The 16,468-nt window shown below is 35.0% G+C and overlaps 3 protein-coding genes across 3 annotated transcripts; 1 reads left to right on the forward strand and 2 right to left on the reverse strand.

Moving 5' to 3' along the window:
* The first annotated feature begins 690 nt into the window (after nt 1-690).
* Nucleotides 691-1,683, forward strand: LOC133694226 (uncharacterized). The gene is made up of 4 exons (XM_062115690.1): nt 691-756; nt 898-991; nt 1,049-1,122; nt 1,168-1,683. The coding sequence occupies exons 1-4, from the start codon at nt 691-693 to the stop codon at nt 1,306-1,308; spliced, it is 375 nt and encodes a 124-aa protein (XP_061971674.1). The 3' UTR covers nt 1,309-1,683.
* Nucleotides 1,684-5,104: 3,421 nt separating this feature from the next.
* Nucleotides 5,105-6,763, reverse strand: LOC133693343 (B-box zinc finger protein 21-like). Its single transcript, XM_062114542.1, has 3 exons — nt 6,309-6,763; nt 5,761-6,222; nt 5,105-5,626 (listed from the first exon to the last, which is right to left on the reverse strand). The coding sequence occupies exons 1-3, from the start codon at nt 6,492-6,494 to the stop codon at nt 5,339-5,341; spliced, it is 936 nt and encodes a 311-aa protein (XP_061970526.1). The 5' UTR covers nt 6,495-6,763; the 3' UTR covers nt 5,105-5,338.
* An 8,208-nt stretch (nt 6,764-14,971) lies between these two features.
* On the reverse strand, nt 14,972-16,468 carry LOC133694138 (receptor-like protein kinase 5). The gene has a single exon (XM_062115591.1). It carries the CDS (start codon nt 16,301-16,303, stop codon nt 15,008-15,010), a length of 1,296 nt encoding a protein of 431 aa, XP_061971575.1. The 5' UTR covers nt 16,304-16,468; the 3' UTR covers nt 14,972-15,007.

Raw genomic sequence — 16,468 nt, forward strand, 5'->3', positions numbered from 1 at the left:
CCTCCACCACCAGTTCTCTATGGACTGCAACTTCATTCACACACTTCAATTCTCAAACGTTATTGTCAAGCAATAGACAGAAGCTAGCACGGTGCATGCTAATTAAAGCACTATTGGGTATCGTGAGACAAGTTGGTTCTGTTGGTTTGGTCTAATCAAGCAATCAGTCTCCATTTTTTTTGTAAAAAAAATAATCAAATGATTAGAATTTCTTATAGTCATTTTCACTCTTTGTTTACTTGAGTTTACACCCAATCAAAGACCAAGAACATGCACGCTATGTACAGCTATATATCTTAACGACTACAGTAACGCATGCCATCGTAGTGGACAAGGGTGGCCGCGTTTGCTGCATGCAGAGTGCAGGGTTTTAGTTTATCTTATTCCTTGCGAACTAGGTGGGGACAAAATTAAGTGAGCCTTAAGGCACGGTCTTTTTCTTCTTTGGACGAACAGAACTAGCTTGATTGTTTGGAGGTGGATTTGCTTCACTTAATTAGTTAGAGATCTGGATCAAGTGGGGTCCAAAATCTAGCTGTCAAACTGTCAAAGGAGTGCTATATAAACCCATGGAGCGATGGCATGAAAATGCAAAATAATTGCACATCAATTTGAAAGAAGGCACTAAAAAAATTAAAGATGGAGATACGGACGAGAAGGAGAAGCTTATTTGTTCTCTTGTTTCTAGCAATGGTAGCTGTTGAGTTGAGGGGTGACGAGGGAACGAACAGCATTGCTGGTCATACCAAAGTCAATGTCACTTTTTTAGATCCTGCCAATCTACAAGGAAGTCAAAACAAAACTTCTAATACTGAAGCTGTTGTCAACTACAACAAAAACAGGTATGGTGGACACTATAGAGGAGGAGGAGGAGGAGGAGGAGGTGGTGGTGGTGGTGGTGGTGGTGGAGGAGGAGGGGGAGGGGGAGGAGGGGGAGGGGGAGGCGGTGGAGGTGGCGGGGGCAGTTTTGGATGGGGATGGGGTGGGGGAGGTGGTGGTGGTGGTGGTGGGGGTGGGGGAGGAGGTGGGAGTGGATGGGGATGGGGAGGAGGAGGTGGTGGTTGGTATAAATGGGGGTGTGGTGGGAAGGGGAAAGGAGGAGGAGGAGGAGGCGGCAGAGGCGTTAACAACCACCGGATGCATAGGAAGAGAGTTTTCAGCAACGAGGACTACAAGCTCGGAGAGTTTGCACAATGCATGGGAAAAGGAAGGTGTAAAGGCATGAGGTTAGATTGCCCTCTTCATTGTGGAGGCCCTTGCTTCTACGACTGCCAACACATGTGCAAGGCTCATTGTCGACGTCCTTGATGGTTGATGAAAGAGTACCTTTCTTTTTCGTGTTTGTCAGATTAGGTAGGTTGATTTGTGCCCTCATTAAGTAAACTAAGTGGTGTGTGCTAAGAGTTTTTGGCATTTGGATGTTTCTACTTGTCTTCTTTATATTGACTTGATGCTGTTTTTGATGCGGTGATGGAAAACCTGATGACTCTGTCTCACCATATGTTGCATGCATGCATGCATGCTGCTTGGCATATGGATGATGAAACTCTTGGATATGGCTTGCCATTCATCGTAGATACATGGCTTCAAAATTCTAATGAGTGTTTTGATTCATTTTGCTAATGTGAAATGGACGCAGAATGATCTTCTGAATTCTGATGGACATGATTTTTCTGTTTTTCACTCTCATTTCCTTTTCCAGGTTAGTTTCTTTACTTGGACCGGCACTGAGCCTTTCTACAGGCCATCCTTTGGGCACATTAGTCATAAGTTACCACATATAACTTTGATGCTGGATCTTATCTACTTCCTCTGGGCGGCTTGAGAGTTGGCCCAAATCTGGGATCTGCTCTCATCAAGTTCGCTTATGGATTTTAACTAGGCCTGTAACTCGCTATCAAGGGAATCGGCCTAATTTAAAAGAAAGCAGCGTGTGCCGTAAAGAGATGCAGACAAAGACATATCGGAGATGAGACAATAGGAACTTGAATGCGAGTCCGTGGTAGACTGACTGACCGACCGACAGTCACTTTGGACATTAGTATGTGACCAAAAACATGGCCGCCCCCAGCCTAGCTAGCCTAATGGAACAAGATTAGGATAGAGAAACAAAGTCTTATGGAGGATCGCTGAAGTCGAATTAATCTACTCAAATTTTTGTTGTATATGAGACCACTAGCTGTTGCAGGGATAGGATTCAGGAATAGCAAACCCCACCACCCCCCGTCCGTGACGGTGAGAAAGTAAATAAAGCAGTGTCTTCTTCTTTGACTGCGAAAGACAGCACTCTCGTTAACCCCTCCGAAGGATTAAAAAGAGAAAAACCTTCGAAGCCATTCTTATCATTTTTACTTGTGTGAAATTGCGTTTCTCTGTCCATCCAAGCATTAATCTAATAGAGGTGAATTTAGCAAGTGTTCTTTACAAAGAGCAATTTTGGGCTTCCAGCCGAAAAAGGGAATGGTCTATTCTTTAATTAAAACAATTAATGACTTCCCCTATTATTTTTAAAGCCGGTATGCAGTGCTCTTGCGGTGGTGAAAACTGCGTTTCATACAAAAAAAACCATCGAAAAATGTTGTTTTTCAGACGAAACGCAGTTTTACACTGTCCGAACTGCTTGTCTGTTTAGCATTGTGGTGTTTTTCAAGATTTTTATTTTTATTAGTTTAAAATTATTATAGTGATTTTAGATAGTTTTAATATAAAATATAAAATTTTAAAAATAAAATATATTATTTTAATGTTTTAAAAAAATATACTTAAAAAACAACTTCTACCATACCAAGAAATAAAAACTAAATGCATGTTAATATTTTGATACAAAATGTTTTTAAAAATATTTTTTTACTTAAAAATATATTAAAATACTTTTTTAGATATATATTTTTTAATTTTAACATCAACATATTAGAATCATAAAAAAATTACTAAAAAATATATTAATATAATATTTTTTACGAGCTAAAATAAATTTTCAAATCCACCATAACATAATTTCAAAAACAAAAATAAAAAAAAAAACCTTCAAATGAAAGCCTTACTCTCAAGACTCCACCGTTACCATATGAGCTGGGTGACCCCGAAGCATGACGAGGCTGACGTCACTTACCCTAGACTACTTGTACCCTCACCTGCCATTCTAAAATTGAGGATCCTGGAATTGAGGATCCTGGCCTTTTCAAGTTGATGTTCTTTGCATAAAGTACATTTTCACTCCTATAAACTCGAAGAATTTCCACTTCAGTCCCTATAGTTTAGTTCTCTGTAGTACCCACCCCGATGTTTCTAAGAAATTATGATGTGGCCCCTAGTCGTTGGTGAGCCCATTTTTTCTAACATTGAATTTCAAAAAAAAATTCCACTGAAATTAAAAGGTTGCCTTGCTTTGGATTTCGTTTGATGATTAATGGTCAGGGACCATATGGGAGATATTTGAAGACACCAGGGTTGATATTAGGAAATTTTAAACTATAGAAACCAAATTGGAATATTGATAAATTTGAAGGGGCTCTTTAATTTGATATCATTGTCGTTTTTTTCGAAATTGGACAGTAAAGTTTCCCATCTAGCAACTTCTATCACATATTCTTGCTGCGGTGGATTTATTCTAGCTTAGATTCCGTTTGCAAAGGCTGGCTTAGTGAGTGCTTAGTTGGTGATCTTTGTCATTACTTCTTCTTTTTTTTAAAAATATTTTTTAAGAGTATTTTTGGTTTTAAAAAAAAATTAAATTGATGTTTTTTTTAATATTTTTTTATGGTTGGGATGTACCGATGTTAAAAATAAATAAAATTTTAATATAATTTCAATCCAAAAACTATTTTGCAAAATACCATACCAAAATATGTAGCTTATACTTTTAGATACATTTAAAAAATATATTTCACTTTAAAAAATATTGAAATATGAAAATAGTGTTTTTTTTTTGTTTTGACATGTTAATATTTAAAATAAAAAATATTTTTAAAAAACATAATCCACCACACTAAAAAAAACACTTAATTTATTCTCTACAGATTCTATGGTCACACGGAGACTTCTTTGATTTTGCTGGCTACAATCTCTCTTTTTTTTCTTTTTTTTTTAAGAAATGGGCTGAATATGTTCATTCAGGATGGGATTTGATCATGATAATTTCTAGCACCTAGCCAAATTTGACTTTGATTCAAATTTCAAAACACGATGCAAGCCATGGGATCAGATTACTCAAGAAGAAGAGAATGCTCGTTTCACCACCACCACCACCACCTTGTCCTGAAAAGACTTTACCGAAAGTGTGACATTCAAGTGAATATCCCCGAGGGAAGCCAAATAACAAAATTCCTATTTGCATTAGAGGGACAAGATCAGACCACTTTTAGTACTATTCGTCATCGTCTTCCTTATCCGATCACTATCATCTTCATTTATCATCATCGTACCATATTTATCCTCTCCTTGTTCTATCCAAGTTCCCTTCTACAGTGCCCCACTGTCAAATCTAGAAATGAACACTTCTCTTTTGGGTGTTTTTTCAAACTAAAACAGTCGATTTTTTTTTAAAAGGTTGCACAAACGAAACTTTTTTTAAAAAATAACACATCTTAATAAATAATGCTATTGAGATCAGCATTTTTTGAGAAAAAAATAAATAAATTAATAAAAAGTTTTCCAGTCTTAATTCGTAAAAACCATTTAATCTGCTTGCGTTTAGATTATCTCCTCCCATCAAATTCTAATGCTATTTTTTAATTTTTTTTAATCTTTTTTCGCTTTAACTACTAACTTAATTTTCAAAAAAATTTTCAGTTGCTAGCTTTTTTTTCAAAAATAATTATCTTCCTTAAACTGTCACTTCTCTGATTTGTTTAAGACAAAGGACAAATTTGTCGTTTCATTCACCTTTGATATTTTCAAGACATGATTCCATGCACGCAAGATTGAACAACGGTAAGGGATTGCATGTGGTATAAGATATTTTTTAAGATTTATTTTTTAATTTTTAATATTAGTATATTAAAAATATTCATTTAATTTCTTTTTGAAGCGAACAACACTAACACTTTGAACACAGGATGTGTAAAACACCCTCTCAGTCATTTTTCATTCTAAAGAAAAAAGCTCTAAAAATCTCATTCATATTTGCAGAAGATGGCTGTACCTTGTCAAGTACAAAAGACAAACAAAACCCATAAATCAGTTTGGGATAGACAACGCAGAGAGAAGCTGGTGATATACAAGAAGATTAACTCATACCCAAACACTAAAAAGAAACTTGACTGGAAGCCATGCGATCAAAACTACAAAGCATAAGGCTTTGATCTTGGTAATTAAAAGAGATTATGAAAATTTGGCCCTACCACAAGGGCCTAGATCTCTTGGAGCCAATATTTGATGGAGGGCTTATCTGTGGAACAGTGAAGGCATCATCTGTTAACCTTCTGTTAGCTTTCATGTTTGTGCTCTCTTTTGTCTCCTTGAATCCACTCTGCCCTACCAATTGTGGATAGTAATATTGTTGAGATGTGCATAGAGGAGGAGTTGGTGCTTGGGGGACCCAAAGCCCCAAACTTTCTGACGAGAAAGAACTCATATTGCGTTCAAGATCATGAGTGTCCATATACGGCAAGAGACCATCATCAATCTACAAATCACATAAATTTCTCAAATTTCAAGCAAGATATCAAAGTAATCAATTTTTCCCCCTTTCGGTAATAAAGCTGAAAAGTGTAATAATTAGTAGATAATCGACCAAGAAGGAAAGAATCAAATGCAAACCTTGCTGAAACCAAAGGGAGTGGTGGAAGACGAATCAAGAAATTCTTCAACATGCCAGCCAGGAAGAGTCTCCATCAAGTACTCTGATATAGTACTACTTGTTGTCGAACCAAACCCTTCACTTGTTACCAAATTATCCCCATCCTTGTTTATTACTGTGTTTGCTGACAAGGTACTGGGAACTGCAGGTGGATTGGAATTCACTGGAGCAACAGACACAGGTTTCTTGATTGATTGTTGCTGCTGCTGTTTTTGAGACTTGGAGTCAGGAACAAGATCGCCACTACTGGTAACGGAGGAAGGAGATGACATATAAACAGCAGATGTAGCAGAGAGCTTGACTCCTGTGAGAAGAAACCTATTATGCTTCTGGGTATGCTCGTTTGCTGTGTGTATTGGACCGTCACAATCTCTGCATAAAATCGCCCTGTCTTGTTGACAGAACAAGAAAGCCCGTTTGTCCTAAGAAAAGTAGACAAGAAATCAATTAACCCCAGAAAGATTTATCAAGAAATGAATAATCAAAGAGCCAAATCGGGAAAAAAAACCTGGCAGATATCACAGATGGGGAAGTTTTTTGAGGTAGGATGGAGAAGGGAAAAACGCTGATGCTTTGAAGCAAGCTTGTTGGCATGATGGACACCGTGGTCACAAGTGTCACAAAGGGCTGCCTCGTCAGCGGTGCAAAACACCGAGGCCTCTTCTTTGCTACAAACGTCACACTGGATCTTCATCGAGTATTATCTCTCTCTATGTTCAGATCAAGCCAGTTAATAATCTGCTCCTACAGGGAGAGGAGAGAGAAGGTAAGGAGAAAAAATAAGAAGAGAAACGGTGGGGTGGGCTAAAATTTGGAAGGGAAGGGAAGGGATGGGAGGGAGATGATAAATATAATATTAGCACCACATGAGTGGATGAATAGGTGAAATCAAATCAGTAATCAGGAACGCAAGCACAGACAGTGAAGGTTCCGAGGATCCGTGCTTTCTCGGCTAAAAATTATGCCCGGGCACTCAACTTTGTATATTTATTGGCAAATTAAATTTAAAATATTCGGTTAAATCTTTCCTTATTTTTTTTTTATTCATTTAAAGGGATTTTATTGGGCTCAAACTAATAGGTTTTTCCGATTTTATTTGAGCCTAAAACCTTAAAAAAAATTGATAAAAGATTTTTGCATATTTTTAATTAAATAGAGGGGTTTTTTTAGAATAAAACAAAGGAGCTGACTTCTTTAAATTTAGCAGGTGGCTAAAATTAATATTTTTTTTTTATGTTTTTGGATTGTTTTGATTTGTTGATGTAAAAATTAAATTTTAAAAAAATAAAAAGATAATATTATTTTAATATATTTATGAGTAAAAGATACTTTAAAAAAAATCTATCACACTTTAAAATACTCTCTAAAAAACCATTTGCAAAAATTACAAAAATTACAAAATAAAAAAATTATACATAATACACTTTTAGCCTGTTTGAAAGTCATAGATAATGTTTTTTAAATTATTTTTATTTAAAAATATATTAAAATAATATATTTTTTATTTTTTAATATATATTAAAATAATAAAAAACATTAATTTTTTTTTTTAAAAAAAAAAGTTTTAAAAAACAGACCGCAACAACAAACGGTGTCATTTGTCATCACAGAGAGACATGGGGGTATATTATGAGTTGCTAGGGTTTAAGTTTTTCTACGTTTTTAATCCTCTGGGCTCTGTGAAAATCTGCAGCCAAGGATTGTCTTTTAGTACCTGTCATTTCTATCTGAATTATACAGAGTACTGTAATACAAGGCCCATGCACAGTAGTAACTGGGTCATGAGATCCCATGTTTAAGAATAGGACCGCTCTTGACCGTCTGGCAGTGATAAGAAATTGAAATCAAAGAATTTATGTCTTGATTTTGAGTTATGTGGTTATTAATCATTAATTTTAGAATTTATAAAATTAATTGAAATGAATTAAATTGATTTGAATATTTATATTAATAATAATAAAAACCACTCTGTCAGGCTTTTTTTTTTAGCTGCGGAATCAAATCCTCAAGTCGTCTTTTCCCTCTCAGAGACTGTGACTGCCCATGTTGTCCTTGTCAGAATTTTGTACATGTTAAGGAAAAAAACGCATCAAGGAGTTTTGATGATATATAGATGTTGAGTTACCAACAAACATTGCCTTAACTTACACCAAGTGGACTGCCAATTTTGGCTAGAACAATACTAGATGGTCATGCTTTACAACGATTTTTTTTTTTTTTGTATTTGAAGGCTATGATTAGTCTTATATAAGTCATTAATAAACCCTAATTAGGTTAAAAGGTATTAATTAATAAGGTTTGTTTTCTCATTTGAGTTCAAATCTTTAAACTATATCATTCAATAAATCTTATTTTCCTAAATCTACCAATTTAAGGTTGATGTCTTGATGATGATCTTTCACCGAGAGGGCATGATCTAGAGATATCTTTTATTGTTTTAAAAATTATTAAAGTTATTGATCCGGTAACAATAAATAAAACCATAGAAATTAATAGCAAACATAAATTAAAATATATTATCTAATATGGTAACTTTGAGAAATTTTATGGTGTTGTTGAAGTAACTTCTAACATCATATTAGTTATTTTTTTAGTTTTACAAAAAAAAAATTTGATAACTTTACTTAATTTAAGAAAAAACCTCAAATACAATTCGATTAAGAAAGTAAATGATTATGAACAATTTTCCATTTCAGAACTTCAGAAATATAAAACAAAATATATCCTGGAAAAGAGGTTTTTTTTATTGTTACCACTAAGATAACATCAATATCCTTCTTATCCAGCTTTGCAATAATTAAAAAAAAAAAAAAACTACTACCAATCACACACAGTTGATCAACGTGTAGCAAGGCTAAATGATGTCAACTTCAGGTTCAATCATTGTTAAATATTTTCTCATACGAGAAATATCTCCGATCAAGTCAACCAGACCCCTCTAGGAAAGATCAAATATCTTCCACTCCACCCCCAGTCGAGGGCTGTGTATGGGACCTCTGATCCCTTTGTTGTAATTGGGGAGCGCGGGATGCCTTTAAAGGCAGGCGTGCATTATGAACTCTAGCAATTCTTTGGTGCTCAAAATAGTGTCTCGACTGTTTTTCTAGAGCTGTGGTCTCTGTAATATGTATATTTGCCTCGAAATGTAGAGGAGGTGTCAGCTCATGGCCATCCAGTCCCGTTGCTTTCTTCCCCTGTTATATTTTGTGGCTTTTATACCTCTAGAGCGCGCAGTTTACGATACACTATATATGAATATACGTAACATGTTAAAAAATTAATTTAATTAAGAGATTAAATTATTTGATGAATTATCAAAATATAATTTATATTATTTTCTAACATATTTTTTTAAATAAAAGCTCATCATTTAGTCATCAAAGCTCCGATATTATATTAAAAAATCAATTTAATCCAAAACCTTAAACTATTATGTAGGATTTTAAGATATAATTTATATTATTTTCTAATAAATTCTAAATTGATATATAGTGAGATAAAAATCCATTGTTTCATTGAATGTATTTGGGCTTGGTTTTTTTAATTAGTGATTAGATCAGCACTTAATTTTTTAGCCTATAGTACCTCAAACACACTTCATGGCACATATATAAAAGAGGGAGGATCAATCAACGACGACCTCCCGCGTCCTCCTTTAACGGGAAGGATTTAGCAATTGGGTGGGAGTCGACGTGATGTATGATCAGTAGTTAAATAGGAAAAACCAGTCTTACTCTCAATAAACCTCTTAAGCTAATTAAGTAGCGTTAGCTCTAAATAAAATTAAGATTTATTTACCTTATTATTTACTCTAATTAATTTGTTATATTAAGAAGATCTCAACCCATCACTTGACGGGCGACACTTTTTACTAGATTCACAATCTAATTAAAGTGACAAAGATATGATAACTCTAGATTAAGAATTAACACTACGCTGGGCTCACTCCAACACAAGAAAGACAAGCAACACGTTTTCTGTCCAAAAGATATGATGATCAAGCTAATGATGCTATACTCTCTCCATCTCTCTAAGGAAGTTGAAATGTAACATAAGATGGGCAAAAAGAGTTGTCGGCATCACTGTGCAGTGATAAGACGCGAATATTTTAATCATGTTTGGATCCTAATTCGTTCATCTGGACGGTATTATGGACTCGAATCTGTACCCTAGCTAGGCCCTGGGACAAGGACAGATAAATGTATGCTTAGATCGATGTTACCTAATATATACTTAAAAGTGTAGCAGGACTTTAGTCTTTATGAGATTTTTTTTATTATTTCCCACCACTTCTGAAAGAATTTACTACTAAATAATAGTCTCAGCTCATAATAATTATAAGAGTCTAGCTTTTATAAATATATTATTGATTTTGCTAGCGGATTTATGAAATAACGATGCAAATTAAAGTTTTTTTTAGAAAATAAATGTAATTTTTATTTTTTTTAATTCTTATTTTCATATACCATGTTACTATGATTTTCTAGTTTTTTTTTTCAATTTGAAAAGAATAAATTTCCCATTTAATTACTCATGTTTAGTAATGCTAGGGTTAATTAATAGCTTTATGATGGATAGAATCATGCATTTTGAAAATCTTTTCGATTTTTTTTTAATCTTTGAATATTTTAATTTATAACAAAATTCGCTTTGGCTTATGTAAAATGAAGATAAGAGAGAGGATGTGTCATAACAAAGCAAGAGTTGATATATAACAGAAATTAATTAAAGCAATAATCATGTTTAATCAACGAGTCATATCATCAACCGTGATAATATATAATAATCTCAAAGTTATTTAATGTTCGAAATGATGGACAAATATATATAAAATAATAGCAACACTAGACAACTTGAAGTCACTAACACATTTATTTAATGTTAGTTGGCATGGTGGTATATATAATATTGAGGGATTCATGTATATGAAAAGTACTTAACATCCAACAGTCATCGACTAATAATGTCTACTGTTTATCTTGTTTTCTACTTCATTGAAACTGCCCGCCAATGGTTATCATGTATCAATTCAGAAACTTGGAAGTATATCGTTGAAATATGGTCCCCATCATTGAAAGCTCAATCCCCTGACATGCATTTACTATCAAGTTTGTACATCGATGGAGGGAGGGAGAGAGAGGAAAGGTAACATGCTGATGAGAAATGTTGTGGGTATAATTAACCGATCGAGTATGGAAGGAAGGAATTGTACTGCACAAGAAATCTAGGATTGGCTGGTAAAGTATGGGCTTTTGTGGGAGTGGGAGGGTGGGGATACACTTCATATTCATTAAGCAGTAACAATATTCTAGAACTGACAAGGTATGGGGAACAAACTCTTTGCTGCCGGAAAGGTTCCTCATAATCGTCAACAATAATGAACATTGGATGCGTCCGGTAGGGTCTCCTGCTGGACAGAAACTAAGGGATTTCTACGGATTATGGTATTTGATTCTGTACAACTTGCAGCTATCCCTCACAATGGCAGTCTCTTCGCCTCCCTCAGTGGTTGTGTAGCTATAAGTTAACTCTCCAAGTTCCTGATATCACTCTTACCAATTTTAAGGATGGAATTCATTGCGCCATTCCATATTTTGATTGGTTAGGTCTACATAGACATATAACAAATTTTCATACGTCACTAGGTATTCTCTACTTAATTTGGACCAATCTCGAACTAAAATGACACAGTTTTGTTCATGGAAAAGTCACCTTGTAGGGAAGATGATGAGGGGTTAAAACTCATGTGAGATGGTATCCTTTTCTACTACGAATTAAGGCAATGAGGATACAAAGGGTATGTCTTTTTGTATATTTTAAATTTAAAATATAAAAATTCACTTCAAAATTATAATAAAGATCATAAATTTATTTTTGTTTTTGTCTCTTCAATCAAAATCATTTCAAGGATTGGAGTGGCAAGCTTTTCTGACGCGTCCAAACTCAAAATGCCCAAGCTTTTCTGAGTTATGGCAAAACCATTTCAAGGATGGTTTTTACCAATATGCCAAAGAAATAGGCTTACACCACCATCACAATACCAGACAAACATGCTGCTTACTCTATCAAGTAGACAAGTAAAGTTCTGTAAATACAACGATGTTTGAATAATGAATCCTTTTTGGTATGCTTTTATTACACCACCAAGCTGGATTGGAGTGGAGAAAGTCTGTATTGAGCCTGGATCCACCCAACCACTAATAGAGAGGACCACAAATTAATTCCATATTAAAAGCTGCATTAAGATCAACTAATCAACTCTGTGGTAGCTTCGAGCGTATTGGTCAAAACAGCTCACTGTAAGAAGGGCTAGGCCACATGTGGGAAATTATTGGCTCTCCTAACACAGCATACGTTCTACCAAAAACATGTAAAGAAACAATAAAGGTAATTTCCAGCAGAGTACTTCATAGAGTTGCCAAGGTGCAAATGGTAATCGATTGGGACAAATGATTTCTGTGAAGACGTGGGCGGAGTATTTAATGTAGTGGCCAATATTCTTGCATGTGTATTAATCGGAACTATGCGAAGAGGAGAATATTTACTATACTAACTCCTGTGAGACACAGTACGTAGAAGTAATTGATAGAAACCTCAATCATTGTGGGCTCGAAATTGCGGGAATACCTTTGGTTAAGAAATGGTTTCAAAAGTAGGGAGATTTGATCACCTCAGAGCTCAGACCTCAGTACTGCAATTAAGGCCCGAGCTACCACAGAATGAGATGATCCAGCGTGCTGCTCGTTTAGAAATACATATCAAAGAATGCTCATAAGCGGGTCATGACATGTAGGTGTCTTAATATTAATTGTCTGCTATGTGAGTGATTCAAACCCAGGCATTGGCGCCAGGCTGCATCGATCGAAGGTTATTTAGCATTTTTATTGCTACTAAGCAGTGCACAAAAAACAACAGCAAGGGAAAGAACCACTTATTCTCTGGAGAAGCTGATCTCAGTTGTTCCACGAAATTAATGGCTATTGATACGTGAAAACATCAATATCAACAAAACACTGGGTGGCCCAAAAAATCATTGTACAATCATCAAAATGCAACCCTGAAGTATCAAAATAGTATTGTAAAGGATAGACAGATGATTATTTTCGTCAAGCCTAGCTAGTTCCACGTATCAAGTTTGCATCTTTGTCAGGCCTAGCCCATGACTTTATCACGGGTATTGAAGTGAATCTGAGAACTGAATGAGTTCATAAGAAATTAGCAACTTGTTGTTTTTAACCCAGATGGTCATAGTCAGCTTGCCTGGGGTGGGGTGGGGGTGGTCTGAACAGCTACGCTTGATGGAATGGATATCAAATCTGAGGGCCAAGAGTCCCATGTTCTGGTCCCAATATTACAGTTCCCAACGGTACCAAACTAATTAGTTCTAGGGAGCATCGAATTCTAAATCAATGTCTGAAAGGGAGAGAATTCCAGTTGAATGATTCAACTCTGCAGCACAAATTGAGAAAACTGCCCTAGTGATGGACATAAAGGAGTGGCCATGTTCGGGTTTTTAAATGACCATGCAGGTTATAAAAGAAGTGCACATGGAGGAGCTACGATTTAACAGACAAGGTATCAGTACTATCGTAAAGTACATCGCTATAAAAATAATACTAGAGGATATTATTAAATGGTAAATACAATGCTTTACTATTATTAGTCTTGGATCTAGATCACCTTAAACAATGTTTTGCACAGAAACCCTAGCAGAAAACACCAACCACTCATGTTAAAAAAAAGAAGAAAAAAAAAAGAAGAAGAATATTAACAACCTGATCGAATCCTGATGAGAGAAAATAAAGAATTCTTCGATGGAGCCCAACACCCACTAGCCCATTCAGCTGAAATTAGCAGCATGCGCAGTGCAGCACAGAGGCACAGACTGATTAAACATATTATAGGTGATCAGGGGTGATAATGCATCAAAGTGGGATTAGATAGAGAATATTTCACTTGTCGTTTTTCTAGAGCAAAGGAGATAGACATGGGATGCCAAATCTTCGTTTTCAGAAGATTTGAAACAATATTATTTATTATTATTATTTAATGTAACATATACTAAATTATCTTGGAATTTTACTGTAGGAATAAATAATGAAATGTCAAGGTATTTTTAACTCTAGCTCTCAAAATTTCAAGGACCTTTTTTTTAATTTTAATTTTTTTTTCTATTTTATCTTTCAACATCTTATTTAATAGATTTATTATGAATTAATCTTTATAATTATTTTTTAATTTATTTTTTATGAGGTTATTGCCGTCTTATGATTAAAGTTATGAGTTTTACGAGTTAACAAGATTGATTTGAGTTTTTTTTAATTGATTTTTTTTCAATTTAATCCTTTAACATTGAGTTAATTGAAAACTAAACTTTATAATTTTTTTTTATTCATTTTTTGTGGGATTATCACGATTTTATAACCCCAATTCATAGATTAAGCCGATTAACTCGAGTTTTTTTAATTTGTCTTTTTTTAGTTGATTTTTTTTTCAATTTGATCCTTCAATATTGAGTTTATTGAGAATTAATCTTTATAATTTGTTTTAATTTGCGTTCTATGAGGTTATCCCAATCTCATGATCCAGGTCAAAAGTTTGGTCGATTGGCTCAGGTGATTTTTTGTGTTTTTTTTAATTGATTTTTTTAAAAAAATTATCATTCAATATCAGGTTGATTGAGAATTGAGTTTCACAATTTATTTTGATTTTTTTCTATGATATTATCTTGATCTCATGACCCAAATTTAACACGTCAATCCAGGTTAACTCGATTCATTTTTTTAGTTGAATTTTATTTTTAATTTTATCTTTAAACATTGGTTTGATTGAGAATTGAGTTTAACAACTTTTTTTATGTGTTTTTTATAGGTTATAAAAGTTTTATGATCCGAGTACTGGAATATTTAATAGGTTAATCCGAGTTAATTTATTATATTTTTGTTTTAATCAAATTATATTTTATCTGTTATTTTAGTTGTTTTTAAACATGTCAAATCAACTAAATCACATTAAATCAATCAGTATATTAATAACATCTGAATTTTTTTTTCACATAAAAAACAAATGCAGCCCAGCATACTGCAGAAAATAATCTATTTTCTTTTAAAAGTGCTAACTAAAACTTCTGTTTAAGGTTTTAAACAAAAACCAGAAAAATGGAGATAAAACTTTAAAGGAAAATATTGTATTATCATACAAATCTGGTTAGTTTGTGGTTCTAATCCAAGGGATCACGGTATCAAATCTCTTCTTACAGTCCACTAATGACTTCTGATTCCCACCTTGACAAAAGAAGAAGGTATCAGGACACCTATACAAACAATTATCCACCAAACTCACATTAGCAGAACCCGGTTTTAAACCCATCAGAACACTTGGAATTGGACCAAACAAGTAGTTCCCACCTAATAATAGCCTCTCCAACGAGGACGAATTGCCCCTAGGAACAGCCACTTTCAAAGCATACTGGGATGGTATCATTCCTGTAAACTTGTTATTCTCTAGAGACAAAGATGACAACTTCGGCATAGAACACAAAAAACCTGGTAATATGCCTCTAAGATCATTGTAGCTCGAATCAAGAGCTATTAACTTGCTAGTTAGACCCACTGTACCTGGAACTTGCAGGAACGTGAAATTATTATGGGAAAGGGTAAGTTGTTGAAGAGAAGGATGGTCAAAAAGAACTGATGAAATAGGACCGGATAACTTGTTGTGACTAAGATCCAAGACCTGTAAGAACTCCAAATCGCCTACACTAACAGGTAGCTTTCCTCGTAAGTTGTTGTTTCGCATAGATAGCTCAACAAGAGACACCGGTAGTGTTGAGGGAACTTCACCAGATATTTGGTTATCACTAGCATCCAGATAATTCAGGTCTTTGAGAGCACCCAGATCAGGAAACTCGCCAGAGAGATTGTTTTCTTGGATTTCAAGCCTTTTTAAGCTTACAAGTGAGTTGAAGTTTGATGGTATCGATCCATGGAGACTGTTGTTATCAAGATAAAGCTCTTCGAGGTGGGCTAGAGACACGAGAGAGACGGGCATTTTGCCAGAAAGCAAGTTCATTGAGAGACTCAGTCGACGGAGCCGAGTGAGGTTGGAAAGTGAGTCTGGGATTGAGCCATAGAAGGAGTTATCTGATACATCAAGAGTTTGCAAGTAAGGCAGATTCCAGGTGGTTGAAGAGAGTAAACCAGAGTAGCCCACTGGATCAAGAGTGATCTCAGTGACTCGGAAGAAACCAGAAGCAAACCAGTCACACCTGAACCCACAAGTGAATCTGTCACTGAAGATATGGTCGCATGGATCCACTGAGAAGTCCCACGAGCTCAAGCAAGATCCAGGAGCTATGGACTCGGGGTGCAGCCCATGTTTTAGATCCTTGAGCACTCGTATGTCTCCAGGGTGCGTTCTTGAATCTACTTTAAACAACAGTAAAGTGGTCATCAAAAGGAGATACTGTAGAGAAAGTTTGAGATTGCATATGCTTTTTGACATTTTCACAAAGAGTGAATAGATAAACGTAGATAGGGAAATAAGTGAGTGAATGTTGGATCTGGGTTTAGAAGGTTGTGCAGGGAAGCAGTAACTAGAAACTAGAGAGTAAGATACTTCGATTGTGCCGTGCGAATTGGGTTTTTGGACTCCTTATTTTATAGAGAC

The sequence above is a fragment of the Populus nigra genome, chromosome 5, assembly GCF_951802175.1.
Source record: "Populus nigra chromosome 5, ddPopNigr1.1, whole genome shotgun sequence".
NCBI classification, from domain to species: Eukaryota; Viridiplantae; Streptophyta; class Magnoliopsida; order Malpighiales; family Salicaceae; genus Populus; species Populus nigra.